General features: G+C 39.6%; 1 protein-coding gene across 2 annotated transcripts in view; it reads left to right on the forward strand.

The window, feature by feature from the left end:
* The window catches only part of atf6 (activating transcription factor 6), a 30,737-nt gene extending 12,187 nt beyond the window's left edge, over window positions 1–18,550 (forward strand). Inside the window, exons 8-16 of one of the 2 annotated variants that reach the window (XM_008407006.3) lie at window positions 2,784–2,969; window positions 3,056–3,147; window positions 4,985–5,125; window positions 6,340–6,435; window positions 6,529–6,631; window positions 7,165–7,238; window positions 7,595–7,706; window positions 10,739–10,823; window positions 17,050–18,550. In XM_008407006.3, the coding sequence (XP_008405228.1) occupies window positions 2,784–2,969; window positions 3,056–3,147; window positions 4,985–5,125; window positions 6,340–6,435; window positions 6,529–6,631; window positions 7,165–7,238; window positions 7,595–7,706; window positions 10,739–10,823; window positions 17,050–17,246 (1,086 nt within the window). In that variant the 3' untranslated portion in view covers window positions 17,247–18,550. The remainder of the gene's footprint in view (window positions 1–2,783; window positions 2,970–3,055; window positions 3,148–4,984; window positions 5,126–6,339; window positions 6,436–6,528; window positions 6,632–7,164; window positions 7,239–7,594; window positions 7,707–10,738; window positions 10,824–17,049) is intronic. The other variant, XM_008407007.3, reaches the window with a different exon arrangement.
* The last annotated feature ends 84 nt before the right edge of the window (window positions 18,551–18,634 follow it).

Consider the following 18,634-nt stretch of genomic DNA (forward strand, 5'->3'; position numbering starts at 1 on the left):
TAGGATTTAGATGAGGGAATAACATTATAGCAAGGTGTAAAGGTAAAAAAATATATATATTTCCATAATACTGCCCCTATAAGGAAGTTTATTCTTTATATCCAGCTCCATAGTTTAAACTTTGTTGATATTTTTTTCACTTTTTATCAGCTATATGTTTAAAAACAGATTTGTAGTACATATAACGTCCACATAATAAGAAAACAGGATATAATGATATAAAAATGATATGAAAACATATCAAGTTGCTCACATTATTTAAATTATAACAAAGTAGGTTCAAAACAATCATATGATTGTGATTAAGGATTAAGTGAAAGTAGAAACATAGTAAACGCTAAATTAAAGTAATTATTAAAGTAAAGTATTCGATGGAAAACAAATGGCGAGAAATGCACATTAACAGAAAAATCTTCAAACTTTGTCACTTGTTTTATGAATTGAAAGTTCTTTTGATTTGGTTATAGGGTTTAAAACTGGAAAGGCACCAAGCAGAGATTCTGTTGCTGATTCCAGATCCCTGAGTTTTTGTTTAGTTTTTCGTTGGAAGCCATGACCTGCTTAGAATTGATTTTAGGCAATTGTGTCTTCACTTTAATTTAAAGCAAAATGACTTTTCCTACTCTGTGAAAACATTCAGCTTGTGATGAACTTAATAATGTATTTTTGTCTTTCCTTTCCTGTATTAGTGATGAGCATGGTAAAAGCACATAGCACAGTTTGCATTGTTGTGTACACTAAAGGTTAAAACTCAGCAACTTTCCTGTAAAATGCTCAGCTAGTTGAAGCAGTCTACTGAAAGCTGCTGAAAGCTTTAATCTTTTTTCTTTTTCTTTTTTAATAAAAAGAACTTCAAGATGGCCAACCCTGAATCTCTTTCCTGCATTGACAACGGCTATTTGTGGGATCTATTGGCACTGGGTAAAAAAAAAAAAATTAATTAAAAACAATAATTTCCAGTTTCCAACAAGGCACCCGTCATTGCCTGTCAAGTGTAAAATCATGATTCTGGTCACAAGCAGAATGACCAATCTTGGTGCAGCTCATTTCCCTCCTCAGTGACCCTTGAAATCTTGAGAAAAGGAAGCTCCTAAAAACTCAATAGGAGTCAGGCATGCTGGGAACTGTTGTTTTACCCTCGACAACTCTTCCTTTTCTGTCTTCACCTGCATTCATCTGTTGAGAAGTTGAATGGACATCAGCCCTCAGAGAGGAAAACGGCTTCTGGCATTGCTCACATAAACACACACACACACAGACCTCCTCAGTACACTCTCTAAAGTTGGCGACTGTATGTTACCACGTTTCCAAGCATATTCCTATTCTTGTTGACCTTTCTCGCCGTCACAGAAACCAAACTTGAACTCGCGTTGTTGTTGACCTCTTCACGATTCTAAGGCGCCTTATTGAAACATGCCTCGTTCTGTCCCAAATTCTCCACCTTGTTCTCATTGTCGAGTCAATATAAAGCTCCCCCACACCCACCACCCTGCTCCACGGTTGCCCTGGTAACCGCCACTTGTAGTGTTCCCAGGCTGGGGCTGGTGGCACGGCTCCCAGTTCTGGGCTAAGAGACAGAGGGGTTTCTCAGGAGACAGAACACAAATACAGCAATCCAAATAACTTAATCACCATCGGAGCTGTAAGGCCGGTGTTCGTAGAGGCTGACCCCGAGGAAAATGATTGCTTTTGGAAAAATAAAAACTGCTGCACATAGGTGGCAGGGGTCTGCATGGACAGGTACTCCATTCCCCATGAGTTCATGGTAATTTATGCACTATTTAGGTTTGGATGCAGCGACTAGATTTCACTTCTCTTCTCATTGCGGTGAAGGCGAAAGATTTGCGAGGTATGGTTTACGGCTGAATTATTCATTCATTCGTTTTTGTGCGTTACGTATTTTACGTTTGTGCCGACAAACTCGGTCTAAATGCAGAAGTTGAGCCCGGCCGTCTCTCTACTCCATCCAGACATCTAGGATGCCTAGAGCCCCCAGTGTTTATGTGTCTTGGATGTAAACCCAGTCCTTACAGAGTCACACACTCCATAAACACATCCTTCCTCACATTTGAAACAGTCATCGCAAATGACCTCTTGACCTCTGAGATTCTGTTATGAATATATTCATGCCAAAGTATAGCCGAGTGCATAGTACATCTGTCTCTGGGACCGTTAAGACTGGGGTTTGTTTTAGAGGGCTCCGCGACACAAACACATCTTGAACTTGTGTGTTTATTATTGTATCGCTGTGATAAATGGAAGTGAAAACAGATGTGACACTGTTGAGTCCCCTTTTCCTCTTTTGGATCTGCTTTTCATCCAGTACCTTCTTTACTAAAAATCAATTTTTTTTTCTTACCTTGTGCTTTGTGATGTTCTATTTTTCTTTCTTTCTTCTGATCTTTTATTTGCCACCCTTTTCATGAGAGGGTATCCAAGCATACATTGTAGCTCCTATTGGATATGAAAAAGGTCATGAACACTGACACTGAAATGACGTACTTATACTACTATAATGTTTTTTGGCATGTCAAAATGAACAGATTATTATTTTGTTGTCTAAATGACAACATATTGTGCATGAATGTGCAGGGCCAAGTTTGCTTTGAGCCCACAGGTCATGGAAGACGTGGAAGAGCATGCTCTGATCAGATTAGAAAAACATGAACATTTTTAGCTTAAAAATGATTACATTTAATGATTGATTAAAATGAGCAAAAAACATAAACACAACCCTTTAAACTTGTGCTCCTGTTTTTTTTTTTGTTGCGCTCTCCCTGCAGTCCAGACTGTCCCAGAAGCAGCAACGCATGATAAAGAACAGGGAGTCGGCGTCGCTCTCTCGCAAGAAGAAGAAAGAGTATCTGCTCTCGCTGGAAGCTCGTCTGAAAGTGGCGCTGTCTGAAAACGAGGCGCTCAAGAGTGAGAACGGCAACTTGAAGAAGCAGCTGGAAGGCCTGCTGAGTCAGGTGAGAAACATTCCGAATGGACCTGAAAAGATAGCGAGTCGGGACAAACCTCTTGTATGGTAACATAAAAGTAATGTTTTTTGCAGAACTCAGTTCTCAAAGCAACAGCACCCAAGAGGAGAGCCGTGTGCCTCATGGCGGTTCTGGTGTTCCTGGTGCTAAATGTGGGACCAACAAGGTGAGAGTCGCTCTGTCGGCATCTGCGCTCTGCGGTGATTTGATTTGGTGGCCGAAGCTTTGTTTGAAACTAAAGGAGAGCTGAAGATGGCAGATACTGTTGCTGAACAGCTCCAGATTCCACCGCTAATTGTAACCCTGTAAATATCTTTGATTATCGGAGAAAGCCAAGCGGGAAGCCCCATGACTCACTGTAAGATTCTTCCTCATGTTGGAGGTTCAACAGAACAAGCCAGCTGAAAGCAGTATAAAACAATGAAGTATTTTATTGCTTTTTGTCTGCACAGGAAACCAAATGTTTGTGGATTTCGTCAAAAATAAACTTGTTAGGTCAGCGCTGACGTTGGCTTTATCTCGATAATTCTTCACTGTAGTAATGAGTGGCGTTTAGTTCGGTTGAAGGTGCAAGTCCGGTCTCATTCTTTGTTTCATGTGCTATAATTGGGAAGGAAATTATTGGTAACATGCCTGTGCCCTATTCCTTTTGTCACATCTAATAGGTAATGACGGTTCAAAACTGCTTTGTTATTACATAAGTCAAAAGAAGACAGATCCCAAACATCTAAAACGTGTCTTATGTTGCAATTTTTCTTATGTTTGTAATTACACTTGACAAATTATGATTTGAACTAAAAGCCTAACTGGGATTAAAAAAAAAAAAAGCTTTGTTACTTCCAGCAGACGGAGAAATTGTGTAATTCCACAAACTAACTCTCGGGCTCCATCTCCAACTAAAAACGTCAGATTCTGTTTTCATTTTGCAAAAATGTTTTCTTTTGGGAATAGCTTTTTCCACAAAGATGTAAGCATGACTTGTTTGGAGAGATGATATGCTCTGCCTACTTTCTGAGCTGGGAAAATGCTCTTTTGGTTGTTTTCTAGTTCTCAGTAATGAATAAGTTTGCCTTTTCTCATCTTAGCTGAACTTTTTATACTTTATATGTATTTTATTTGGATTTTATCCAATAGACCAACACTCAGTGGGGCATATAAAATGAAAGGAGGAGACATGGTTTTCAATTTTTCTTCCCAAATGAAGTGTAGAGGATGTTTGTATTTACTTCTTTTATTCTGATCAATTAAACCTGAGAGTTAGTGGCTGTCTTCAGCAATCACCTAATTTGTGTACCTTTTTTTTACAAGAGCGCCAAGAAGAAATACTTTTTTTTTTTTCTTTTTAAAGGCCATAAAAAGTCACATTTGCAGTTTTCCCCAAACCGTAAAGACATAACAAATGTGGAAGAAAGTGACCCCTTTGTACCCTTTTTACTTGCGTAGAAAATGCTGCTTGTGGCAGAGAAAACTAATACTCCTCATCTCAGTGAACAAACCAAAACAACTCTGAGAGCTGGCAGCATCATTGCCAAAGGTTTTCGATTAATACTGCACTGAATTTAACTTTGTCCACATTCCCATCGAGCCAAGTGTTGACTTGATGGAGCTGAAATACACTGCCCGGCACATTTTTACATTTATTTTAATGAAATGTTTTACATTTCTGAATCCTTTTCCAATTATGATTTAAACTGTGTTGGTTTGTGACATCAGCTCACAATGTAATACATTGAAGTTTATGGTTTTAATGTCACTCTGTGTCAGAAAGTTCAAATGGTGTGACTGTATGCCCTAACTTGTACTTCCAGACAGATTTTTTTATAAATATATCTGCAGTTCTCTTCAAAATAATTTATTTTAAAATGAACCACCGTGTCATTTTTTCTTCTCTTTATCAAAGATTCTTATTTATCCTTTACTATGACAAGCAAGGGGCAGTTTAAGATTTTAAAAAACTTATCCGAGTTTTTCCACATCTTCCTGACTGTCTGTGTCGTGGTCAGTTTGTTTCAGAGAGGCTCCGTCTCCAACCTCGACATTGCTCCTATGCATCACAGTGGCAGACACCTCCTAGATTTCTCCGAATCCGACGCGGCGGCGGCGGGTCCCGAGCTCTCCAGCACGCCCTCGGACACGCCAGACAGGTGGGAATGGAACTAAACCAGCATAGCTTGTGTGTTTGTGCTCACCCAGTGTGTTAGTAGGCCAGGATGCACCTGTGCTTGGGTTCTGCCTCACCCTGTTCAGCTCATTTTTTCCACCTGTAAACATACGGGGAACTGATTAACAACTTGTTGTGTCAGCCTTTCTATTTTACTGCAGACCCACGGTGAAACAGCTGGTGCTTGTACTTTGAGTAACAAGGTGGAAAAGTGGACTCAAGCCGTGTTTGACGTTTAGCTCTGCATTGTTGATAACGGTCTGTTTTCACAGCAGTCTATGTATTTGTCTTTCGACTTTAAATGACCTCAAGGCGGAGCCGTCACATTTTGGAAATTGCATAAATAACATTCCTTTATTGGCAAACTACCAGAACCTGCGTGTGTTTTGCAAGGTGGTCATCAGCATTACCAGCCTGCGTTGCATGCTAGCTCCCTTGTCACGTGTTAACTCAAACCATTCACCAGTGGTATCGGGTTTCCCTGCAGCATTTAACCGGCTCAGGCAGGAAGGAACACATTAGCCTTTGCTAAAGGGGTGATGGCACCAAACGCAGCGGGGCAACAAATGACACGGTGGGGGCCGCGACATTAATTAAGGTCCTACTGAACTGAAAGGTGCATGTGTGTGTGTGTGTGTGTGGCTGGAGGCTTACTTGAGACCCTGGATTAAAAACAATATATGTAATAAGGTCTTTATGAGCTGACATATTATCTGGTGAAGCTGTTTCCAGAGCATTTAGAAGCAAAAAAAAAAGAACGGTTAGCTCACATTAGGAAAGCCCAGGAGAAAGATTAAGTTAGTTGCATGTTTTCCTTAACCCTCCATTTAGGCTGTTTCTGACTGTGTCACCATCAGCATTTCAACCGTGTGAATCATTCAGACGGTTGAATGATTCAGTCCCAGAGAGGAATCGCAGTTGTGATGAAAGCCAGAGTAGAATAAAAAATGGAAAATGATGTAAAAATCTGCGCTGCTAATCGCCAGTAAACCCCGCGTCTCTTGGACCATCGTCTTCATCCGTCATCGACATCCTGGGTGCGGCCTGTTGGGTGGCTGCACTCGCTTTTTTCTATCTGTCTCTGGTGGTCATTCCTTCAACCTTCTGTCTACCAGTCTGTGATTTTATTTCCATTCATTGGCATGCATTTTATTAAATTTTTTTAATCTGATGGCGTCTCTTTCGATGTTGTTGCAGATCGGAGGATAAGGCACTGATGGTCGTGAAAAGTCCCGACTTTCTCAGACCTCCTCCCCCCTGCCAGCCTTCTGTCAACAGGACCAAGTGCATTGAGTAAGTACTGAAATATTGTTTTGACCTTTTTTTTTTTTCTTTTTTTTCATAAAGTCACAAAATCAATCAATTCTCACTGATCTAACTTGACAGGTTGGCTCATGAATTGAGGGGTTGGGTCCACCGCCATGAAGTAGAGCAGACCAAAACCAGACGCATGAGTAACAGCAACCATAAACCCATCAGAGACATTCTGGTAATCCACAGCAGTATTGCAGACTTTGTTGGTTGCTATGAGAAAAGCTACCTGATGCATAGATGTTCTAAATTTGTATTGCAAATGGCGCCTCCTTTGTAAACCAGGTTGCGATCTGCAGTTTTAGGTATTTCTGCAGTTTAGATCCTCCCTTTCACCACCTTTTCACCTCCACTCACATCTTTCCCCTTTTTCCGCCTCTCATTTTCGGCCAGGGTTTAATCCGGCAGCCCTGAGAAAGTAAACATAACACTTCAAGGGGAGCTTTGGGATTAGAGCCCCCCTGCTCCCTTTTACAACATTTTTCCCTGAGAGAGGCAGTAATGAAGTGACTCTGAGACTTACATGATCACTGCAGTTGATTGGCTGTGTTAAGGACGCACATCATTCTGTCCCAAGTTTGAAACTATCTATTTTAAGGATATTCTGTGATTATGTGGTGGACAGCATTGCTGCAGTTTCTTTCTCCTCTTTTGAGCTGTTTCTTGATGTGTTTATATAAATGTAGGAGCTAATTCTGTTCATTTTCTCAGCAGAAAACGGATAAAAAGGAAGACGAAATTGTCCAAATTGTCACTGTCCCGTATGGAGAAAATACAGAGGAAAAGTGAGTCTTTTTCTGTTTTCTTTTCAGAGATGTTTGTTGTTGTGCTTTAGGCTTATTTTTATTTTTTGTGATGCAGCTTTAGATGTTAGATTGACATTTTACATCCAGGCAACCCAGAAGTTATCTGTTATCAACTTTTACTGTTTGTTGCAATGGACACTGAGGTTTTAAGGCAAGCAGACCTTATAAATATAAGACAATTTCTTAACAGTGCAAATAGTCACAATCAGGCTCATTCCCTTAGGAGTAGGGTGTATGGTTTATCTGCTGAGCAAATATCAGTTTATTTACCCTATTTTTATTTAGTTATTGAATCATTTATTGGTGTTAATGTTGTCGCTATAACCTGTTAACAGAAATTCAGGCAGTGAGCTGCAGGTTTACTACGCACGTCAGCACGTCTACAGCGACTTCTTTGATGAGCTCAATCGCCGCCCAGACACTTTCTACGTGGTGTCATTTCGGAGGGTGAGTTAAATCCTCATCATTCAGATGGAAGTAAATTACTCCTGGCTCACAAGCAGGATTAAATCCACATTATTATTATTTTTTTTATCTCAACTGGTGCCCATCTCCAGCGGCCATTGGAGCGAGAGGCGGGGTTCTCGCCAGTCCGTCACAGATTAATCCTCATCATCATTTGTCAATATCAGTTCTGTAATGTGCATTTTGTTATTATGGGAACTCTCTGATAGCACGGCCAACAAATACAAAGTTTCTAATAACAGTGCTTTTATGAAGAGATAAAGTTCATTAAGGTTTTGCAAAACGAGATGGTGTGTGCTTCCATTCTGGCTTAATTGGGCAAATTTCAGGATTATGTTTTTAAAAAGATAAAATAAAATAACTGAGAGGAAAATACATCTTTTATTGTGTAAAATTTAACTTTATAAATTTTTTTATATGTGTAGTAGTTGGCCTCTAATTTGGCAGATTGACAGTGGAGTGAAAAGCAGCCATGGACCACTACAGTCTCTTTAAGTTGGTAAAACCAATTTGCATCAGATTTCGTCAATGTTGATGATGACTTTTACTGATATGAAACAGTCTAAAAGTTTTTTTGTTTTTGATTTAACATGTAAAACTACAATATTCTAATAAATAGTGAAAATTTGCTATTACTGTATAATCATATCAACATTTTTCAGTCCAAAGTCAAATGAAAGTTAAGTTTCTTTACTTTGTCAATTTGTTTGTGTCTCTATTTCAATGATATGGGCATTGAAATATTGAACGATATCTCTAGAAGGTTTTCCTTGTGCAGCACAAATTCCTGGGTTTTATTCTAAGAAATAAACGGTGGAATTTGGAAAAAGGATAACATTTAAAAAAAAAGATTATATATATATATATATTGAAAAAATGTTAATAAAAAACTGTGTTCTGAAACACTGAAAACAGCGGACTGAAAGAGCTCAGTCCTAAATGTGAGAGTTTGTTTCTTAAAGTGTTTCATTAACTCTTCTTACTCGGTTTATTTGTCTGTATTTTGTTTCCTGGGTCCCAGTGTGTGTGTGTGTGTGTCCGTATAACTATGTGGGCCCTTGTTTTCTTCTGGACTCTGTGTGATGTTATAACAGAACCGCCAAAACTCTGGATTAAATTTAAAATGTGTTTAGATTAGTCCATCCACTACCATGCAGACATGTGTTCCTCAAGGTGAAAGCATTGTGTTGCTCATTATCGCTCGTTCCGGGCCTCTCCAACAGTTGAGGTCCCGCCGTTCATCACGCCGTACCAGCGTTGAGTAAACAAATAGTCAAGTGCTGGTCAAGTTTGTTGTAGCACCTGCATCTCTGATTCAATGGAAACTAAAACTAAAAGGAGGAAGGAAAATATGACACTCTTGCTCTGTCATTTTTCCATCTTCGCAGAACGTTTTGCATTGTGTTGCCATCGACGCCTTTATGCAAGTGCTCTAGGGTGAGATCATAGTTACTGCTGGCTGTTATTGTGTGTTGTGTCAATAAGGTTCAAGGAAACTCCATCTGTAGTCTTAGGAGCAACAGCTCGCACGTAATTTGAACAGGTTCGGCGTCTCGCCATCGCACTGATGAGGAGCAGCGATGTGACTGATGTTTTCCGGCTTGCCCCCGCCCTCCAGCTTCAGACGCTCTGTCACACTTTTGAGTTCATCTGCTTGTCTTGGCTGAAGCTCCATCCTTTGTCTTGCACTGCTGCATGCATGTGAGACGCTGAATCCTTGCTTCAGGAGAAGATGGATGTTAAAAGCGACTTTGCTCAAATTATTGTGTTTTGATTAAGCCGTATTGTCTAAAATCTGGACAGTCATCTGTCATCACATTTTCTTCCCTTCTCCAGTTTAAAAAAAAAAAAAAAGTTTCCCAAAGACCAAGTTTTATAAGCAGTGTGTGATGAACTTAAGCTGTTGACAGATCAGTTGCTTCTCAGTTTCTAAAATGTGCAAGTGTGGCTAGAAAAGTTATTCAAGCAGTTCTTTGCTATGGCAGAGATGGACACATTGATATTGTGATGATACATTGTACAGGCCTAAAACACACAGGCTCAAATATAAACATACACACCCAGAAGTATTTGGTTAATCTCTCTCGGCAAGTTGCAGAATAACCCAGTGCTTCCTTTAAGCTGTTGACAAGCTTGTGGCTTTGTTTATTTAGCGGACTAGTCCGAGGGCTTTCAGCTGTTACAGAGGTTTAATGTTGGGCTTTTTCGCTCAGATTTTGATGTGTTTTTAGGATCTTTCTCTTGATAGTTCTCTGCTTCTGTTTTTCCATCCACTTTGTGCAAGACAAACCCTCAGCATGATCACACCACTGCCATGCTTTTGACAGTTGGTACAGTATTTTTAGTTTTTCCTCGACACACATTACTTGTCTAGGTGGGTGAATTTCAGTCATTTCTCTGTCCAATCTGATGCTGAACTTGCTTCTCTGCACACAGTGACAATGGTGGTTTTTGGGTTGCTCCTCAATATCCCAACCAATTTTCTTTACAAGGTTGAATTTCTGTATCAGGTACTTAACACCTGGACACAGTCAGGCGTCCTAAAATGAAGTATTCTTCCAAACGCACATCAAATGGATTTTTGAATGAATAAAGCAGAACGTTAAAGGCTCTGCTCCAACCTTTTTGTAAATTCATGGACTTTAAAAATCACATTTGAACTTGGAACGTAACCAATTTAAATGAGTTCCACCGTAATTAGCTGGTATTTTAGGAGCTCCTCTCGAGAAGTTTCATGTTCCTGCAAGCGGTGAGGTGCTCTTACTTGGCTGGCTTGGCGGAGCGGGTTTCTTCCTGCGACTGATTCCAAAGTTGCATACTTCTGATGCTTTGAAATGCATCTGATAACCTTTCATTAGAACCGCAGCATTGATTTACGCAAATCCAGGGAAGGGTTCAGATTCAGATTGCTACAAACTCAACCAGATTCGTTGAGAAACTCATGCAGCCGATATTTATTTACCTCCTTGTGAATTGCTTTTTCCACTCGGTGACGTTCTCCTCATTGTTTTCAGGATCATCTTTTACTTCCTGCCACTAACCACAACAAAGGAAGTCGACCCAAGATGTCTGTCGTGTTGCCAGCCATGAACATTAATGGTAAGTGCTGCAGCACACGCACCACAGTCAGAGTTTTGTTGCTCAAGACATGTCCAAGCATAAAAAGGGAACCTGGAAGCAGATTCAGAAAGTAGAGCGTCTCACTGGTGGTCTGCAACATATTTCATTAAATAAGCTCTGTACCTAAAAGGGGGAAAGTTGATTTTTAAATCCGTTTGTCTTTACAGTTATACGTTGTCTCCTTAAGCACTACTTTGTTTTTACAAATCTACAGTATCTCAGTGAACCAGCCATTTTTGCTACTTGCTGCTGTCAAAATGTGTTTCTCTTCCTGCTTTGCTATGAGTTCACACATTGAAGGTTAATTTATTAAAGTAGAATATGGTTCCTTCTGTTTAGTTCTTTCTATGGTTCTTTGTATTTAGGATACAGTTAAGTTCACTTATTGTGTTGCAAAATTTTGCTAATTCCAAATTAGAAAAAAACAAATTTTACAAGTTCCGGAGTTCGTTCCTGCGATCGGAAAAGTCTCACCTCTTTGAAGACATTTTGGTGACCTATTTGAACTATTATTAGAAGCTGAAAGCTTTTGGGCTTTGGGGGTGCGGAGGATTCTTCATTTTGAATATACAGATTAGCAAAGCTGCTGTCCTGAGGAATGTATTCGGTTGTAACACAGCTTTGTCTTAGTGGGTGGTGATGAGAGTTTGCTTGGTTGCATTTGGGGAGGTGGGCTCTGGGGTATTTTTACCAGCCCATTTGAGACGCTCTCATCCATTTATTTGACTGCCTGCTATACATGAGTTACCTCTGCACATTTGATGTGCAAAAGCCTTTGACTTTCTCTTCCTTTTGTTTGCCGAATTGTTGTTTTATGAATAATCGCAGTGGCCATTTGGTTCTTATTTCTATGACCTCATGTAAGGTTTTCACCAAGGCCCTCAGATCTGCTGGGCTGTTATTAGTACCGTTTTCCAGAGTTCGGTCATGAAGGATGGAAAGAGAGAATCATGAGCAAATGTTGTTTGTTACAAAATCTGTACACAGTGAACTCCAGTATACTGTTTTTATGATTTTTATGACTGTACTGGATGTTAATAAAGTGGCTCTATTGGTTTCGACACCTTCATGGTCATTTTTGTCACATCGATAAAGTCATCTGGTTCTTCCGTTTTCTTCACCATCTGTGGCAAGACACCAGCAGCAGTTTTGATCAGAGATTGTGAGTCGGGTCCATCTGAGTTGGTTAGTCGGTAGGAAAGACGCAGCCATCGAGAATATTTAGGGAGAATTGATGAATGTAAACATTTGTTCTCGGTTTGTCTTGTTGCAGTGAAAAGCGCTGGTGGGATGAACCATTGAAAGGCCAGTTGGAGTCAAATCCAACGGATCTTTCTCAGCCAGCAGCCAAACAAAGGTGGCATTCATAGTGAAATATCAGACCTCAAAGTCCTTGCCTCCCCAAAAAGAAGGGTTTCAATTTGCATAAATTGTCATCGATGCGCGCAATCGATTCGGTATCCAATCTAATGAGCAAACCAAACAGCGTTATACATTTTTATTACGAATCTGACCTGAAGTCTTTGACCCGACATCAAAAAGTGCAATGAGCGGTTAAGTTTCAGCGGAGGCTAGCAAAATAAAGCCTGATTGGGATTTTGTGCACCACACTTGACGTCTCCCTTTTGTTTGCAACCCCCCATGTGTCACCCAGATGACAGCTTCTTGTTGCACTTGTGATTTATGCTGACTTTATGTGCAACTTTAAAGTAAGAAAGTGCAATTCCACATACTTATAGAGCCAACGTCCTTGGAAAAGAGAAAGGCACGGCTCTGTTAAAGAACTCCTCAGTGGAAGATAATGCTTTCCAGCTCCCTGATGGTGTGCTCCTTTTAGGAATGCCATACTCCTAAAGTCACTTAATGGTTCTCATCTGGAAGGAGGTGGATGGACTGTTTTAATTTGAAGTGATTGTCTGGTCTGTCTTGGACAAAAGCTGAATGCTGCAGATGGAGGCTTTGATCTGAGGGTTTGTGTGTTCTGCTCCGCTGCCCGATTCAGTTCAGTAGTTCTGAAGTAGTTCTGTTAAAAGTACCGCTTTGATCTGGCTCACCTTATAAGGACTGAACAGTGTGTTTATTTGACAATCGGAGTCTGAAAGTAGCTCAATCAAGTGGAAGCGACATGTTTGGATGTAGAAGAATGTCTTTAGGATGACGACATGTACAGGTGGGGCGGTACACTTCAGATTGCTTCATAGGATTCTCACTGTACATTGTGACAGAAACGGTAGAATTGAAATATTTTTTTTTTTATCGTCCCATAGTTTGGAAATTCACGTGTCCTATTCACGCAAAGGCAAAAATCAAAACAAATTTGCAAATTAAGGAAATGATAGTGCAGTTATTAAAAATAGCACATCTGGAATTAAAGTAACGTCGCACGTCAGTGATTTTATTTTAACCGGTTAGCCATGGGGGAAAAAAAAAAAAAAAAAACTCTCGAAGCTTAGCTCAAGATTCAGAGCCAGTGAGTTTTATGAAACGAGAGAAAACTTATCTGTAAAGATTCACTCAGTTATTTTGTCTCTCCAGACATACAATATATATTTTAAGGTCAATTGAAATCTGCCAGTATATTTTGCCGTAAAATCTCCTCTTTCTCATTTGGCTGGTTCCTTTATTTCATGTAGCACACTAGTTGTAGCTTTAATGATAAACATTAGACCAAACTGTTATCCAGTGGTTGACTTGATGCTGTATTCATTCATCATGCACCGTAGTTTTTTTTTTTTTGTGCAGACCAGTAAAATGATAATGAGGATTATCTGCACTCGGATACGATTAAATTTGCAGACGACATGCTTCCTTATGTAAAGGAGAGAAGAAAAGCTTCCTTCATAAATGGATCCTCTGAGTTTGTTCCAATTTGGCATTTGACATCCTGCTGAGGGGCTCACTCAGGCCTCCTCATGCATTAATGCATTGTTGTAGGACATTAGAGCCTTATCGGCGTACAGCAGCTGGAACGTTTCCAGATGGCTCAAGTGAAATAGGGGGGTAATAAGGCCACAAGCAGTTGGTCGGTGAACCTGGCAGCCTCTTCAAAGCATTGCTTTGAGGTGAATCTCGTGGCTGTACACTGACGTGTTTCATCCTTTGCCTCTCAGGCTTCTTAAGAAGTTAAAGATCAAATTCTCTGATAATCTATTGAAGGATGGATAGAAAAAAATGAGATGGACAAATAATCTGAATCTAGAATTTTACTGCATTATGTTTGCGGTGGATTTGATTACGTCACACAGTCGCAAAGCTTGAAGTTTACAAAGCCTGATACCGTTAGCTGTGTTTTCCAAATGGAATTCATCCAGTGAAGTAAATAAAGACGATCCACCTGCAAGCAATTGGACACACATGATCAGGAAATACAACAGCTGTAAAACCGTTTAGTGTTCCTAAATTTAGAAGGGGAATTTTTCACTTTTTAAGCGCGCGTGTGTGTGTGTCCAAAAAAAAAAAACAACACAAATTTGACCATTTTTAATAGGAGGGGAAATATATGGAATCATTATTCCAATTTTATATTGGAATAGTTCTTGAAAAGTAACTTTTTTGTGCTCCATTTACTTCTTTTAATGTAGATAATTTCATTTGTGGTCATGATCACTGCTAGAGCTCCGCCCACACGCACTACACACTGCACATAAGGCAACCAGTGGCCAGGGTGGCACCAGAACAATCAGACTCATTATTCAGTATAGTTAAGTACGACAACTATAATATGAGAGGCATGTTAGTAGGTATAGTAGAGATAAGAAATGCATACATGCAAACAATTTGCTCTAGATAAAAATGCAAAGGTAGCCACGACCAAATATTAAGCACACAAGCTGTGAAGTACATGGGCAAACGTTTCAGAATTAAGACATCTTAATATGTAAATTTTTTTTTTTTTTATGTACTTCAACAAACAAAAAATCTAAGAAATGTTTTTTTATTTAATTTGGCTGTAAGCCATGAGCATCAGAACAAACAAAAATAAAGAAAAATACCTGCTTGAATTAGATCAGTTTGTGTAATGAGTTTATATATTGTCACTTTTTGATAACTGATATGAATTAATATCTGCATGGTATTCTGAGCTATTGAGACTCGCCTGCATCTGTTGGGATTTCCAAAGCCCACTTCACACAGAGCTGCCTTTGTCTGGTGAATGTAGCGTTTCAAAAAGGGTGAAATGCAGAAACAAATGATTTTCTTTGATGTCTCTCCAAACACTGAGGCCGTCCGGAGCATCCAAGTTTGACTGCAGGTGCACAAGATCAAGTTTTGCCAGCAGATAAAGTCATACCGAGCTAGATCAAAAACTCGCCTGCCAAAGACTTATTCGCCCATGAAATCCTGCAGCTGCGGAAACGATCATATGGTCCAGTTTGATGAGATCTGCCGGCCGTATTGCATCCCAGAAAGCCCAGCTTTTGGAGAAGGAGAAGCTCATGTCTTGTGCAGGTGTCTGAAAAACAGCCTGAAGCTTTCATTTCTTTCACCCAGGCATTTCAAAGACACCCCAGCTCCACTCCTGGGTCATATAAATGCACTAAAACTGAGAGCGGCGTGCTTCAGATGAGGAGCATTTTCTCCACCAGCCGACGATCAAAGCTTCAAGTTCTCAAGCTGTTGACGTAAAGGCCACATCAAGCCAAGGTGGCATTTACCAATGGGTCTTGAAGCATCTTGATGCTTCCTTTTTCTTGCTCATAATTTCTCAAGAGTCCTCATTCTTGTGAAAGGCTCTGTTGCTCGAGTAAGGTTTGGAAGCGGGGGCGCCACAAACCACCAGTGTTGAGTCGCGGATCTGATTCCAAGTCTGAATTTATCAAAGGAAACGTAAATAATTGCCTACATGTAGGTTGAAACGACTGTGAGAACGCACAGTATTTATGTAGGATAACAATCCAAGACACAGTCTGTGGTTGGGAGCTTTATTCAAACACAATAGTCTCACTCATGAACATAAATTACTTTCAGTGTTTGAGTGTCTGCCCAGGTTTCCTCTGCTTCGCTGAACACAGCTACAGGGATCCTGAGTCATCGTTAGCGTTCTCTTCCTGCGATCCCTTTCTTGTTCTGTCTTCTACAATTTGCATGCCCCGCTGTTGTTTCGTGAGGTTTTGTTTATCTCAGCGATGGCGAAATCCGGTGTCTGACTCACCTCTGGGCTCCATCTGTAGCTCAGCTTGTTGCTTCCTTCCCTCCGCTGTCACAGTCAGCAATCCTTACAACATCGCTTACTTTCACCTCTGGGAAAGCTTTGGAATACGCTTTCAGATCAGATTAGACTGTAATTGTAGTCTTACGCAAAAAAGCTAGAAACACAACAACCCTAAGTGGAAAACTTTTTCACTCTAAGCAGGCTAAAGCTATCACTTTGTGCTGCTCTAATTAGTCTTCTCCTATAACATTCCACAAGGTTAGAACAACAAGAGATGGGAAACTTTGACCCGTCTTCACGCTCTGTTTTTTGTAGCACATCCTGCAGCTTTTCTACGAGCGATGGGTAAACATGGGTGGATCTGTGTTGATTTGGACAGGATTCATTTTGAATAATTCATATAATAGATTTTTTTTAAAACATACAAAGAACCTGGCCAGAACATTGGTGTGCTGCTTCTCATGACCCAACGGGGATCAATAATGGCTTCAAAAAAAACGATCTGATGGGATGCTGGAAAAGGCTGTTGTACTAAAAGGAGTTAGGCTATGACCGAAGCTATTCAAGCCTAAAGTACCATCATGATGCAAAACATGTTGCAGCTAGCACAGACGTCCCCAATGCCAACATCCTCAGTCCATGTTTTTTAACTGCATAAATGATCAGGAGTTCCTGAAACATATGACAACTGAATGGGACTAATAGCACTTTACACCAATCTGATGGTTTAATAACCTACCTTATGGATTAAGAGGAATAAATATCTTTGTTGTTGAGCTTATATTTCTGTTTATTCAATAGTTTTATAGCAACAAGGTGTTTTGTCAATAAATTTACCCCAAATAAAGTTTGCATTTTCGCCATTGTTTTTCTTGATCGGATAACCCTATTGCAATAATCTCATATGACCATACCCTCTATTTATTCTAACGCTTTTTTAAATAGTCTCTGAACAGAGTCCCAATAAATGTTCAAGAAGCTGTAAATTATCTCCTTTATTTGTTCACTTGCTCATGAGCTCACAGGCGTCCTGTTCTTGTCTCACCGACACAGAGAGCATCATTAAAGACAAAGAGTTTGAGGTGATGATGCAAATCGACTGCGAGGTTACCAACACCAGGATCCTCCACATCAGGTCCTCCAGCATCCCACCGCTGCTGCGGGTCAACCAGACGGACACGTTTTACCAGCACTCCCCGACCGACGGCAACCCTGCGCCTCCGGTCGGAGTACTGATGGGATCATCGTAACGTCATCCTAACCTCCAGTCGTCTTCGTAACTCCTCAGCGATTGGGGGAAAACCCAAGACAGCACCTCACTTTACGATTATTTTCAATAGAGGAGGATAAACTCTGTGTGGTCCCATAGATTTTATATTTGTGATTTTTAAAATGAAGGCATTTTTTTTCTGAATTGCACCATGTTGGAATAGATCAAAAGCTGAGAGCAGAGGCTGCCTCCTTGGGTGGCAACGCCGACTCCCCCCTTCAATCCCACACATCCAGATCAGGGTAATTGTTAGTCTGCAGGGAGCTGAGCGTTGAACTCTGAGTCACCCCATCATAGTCACACAAGTATTTCAGCTCCTAAAAGCTCTGTAACATTTTTCTCTGTTGTTTTTGACACGGTAATATTTAAAGACATTAAAAAAAAAAAAAAACCTATGATGTTGGTGTTTAGAGGCACAACAGGTTCAGTTTTTAATCTAACAGAATGTGCTGTTAAATTTTAATATTTTTTATTTGTAAAATGTTAAGATATAGCTATTGCATTCACAGCAGAGAAACATTCAGTAAACTCAGGAAGTTTGATTTTTTTTTTTTTTTTTTGCATTTTAATCTACCTGGCTTTAATTGAAATATGGGTGGATGTTTGCAACCATGATTAATTTAGTTCTTCATTTTTATTTTTTTTGTCTTTGCACTGTCTCATGGTCATGAACAGATGCCTACTGTACATATTTATGTCTAAATATTATGTAACAGTACACATTCTTGGTTCCATGCGTCCTGCTCAGTTTTCTGTTTGTGTCAAAATTATTTTCTTTTTTTTCTATCCTTTGTGTTTGTTTTTTTTCCAAACTCATTTGTCCTAAATGATTTATTTTATTTAAGATTAACAGAGATCTAGAGAAACTACACATAATTGTATTTTTTGTCAGTTTATTTTAAAACCTAATTGAAAAGGGGAAAAGAACACTTTGACAAAATATTTGAAGACGTCCTCAGTTTTCATTTTGTTTTAAACTTGTATGATACCTTCGTTTGTTTTCTATTATCCAGGACCAGGTTTTGTATGGTGATATAAAATAAGCATATACCTATCCAAAAGTGTGTTTCTATTAGCAACTGATGGTTGCTTTTGATTAAAAAATTGCTCATAAAAGAGCACAACAAGTTTTCCTGTCATGCCTCTTTGTGTAGCGTTTTATATTATTTCTAAGATACAATCTCTTAAACATTTTTGGTTCACCCTCCAAAAATGTGAAATTATAAATTTCTGTCTTTTTATGTGTTTCAAATAAAATAAACACTGGATTTTCTTTAAAATATACTTGTGTGTATCTCTTGGATTATTTGCAAAAATCCCTTCACTGCTTTACTTTAAAATGTTATTTAAGTACATTCCTGTTCGCTT

This window comes from Poecilia reticulata, chromosome 4 (genome assembly GCF_904066995.2).
Source record: "Poecilia reticulata chromosome 4, P_reticulata-male-v2, whole genome shotgun sequence".
Lineage (NCBI taxonomy): Eukaryota > Metazoa > Chordata > Actinopteri > Cyprinodontiformes > Poeciliidae > Poecilia > Poecilia reticulata.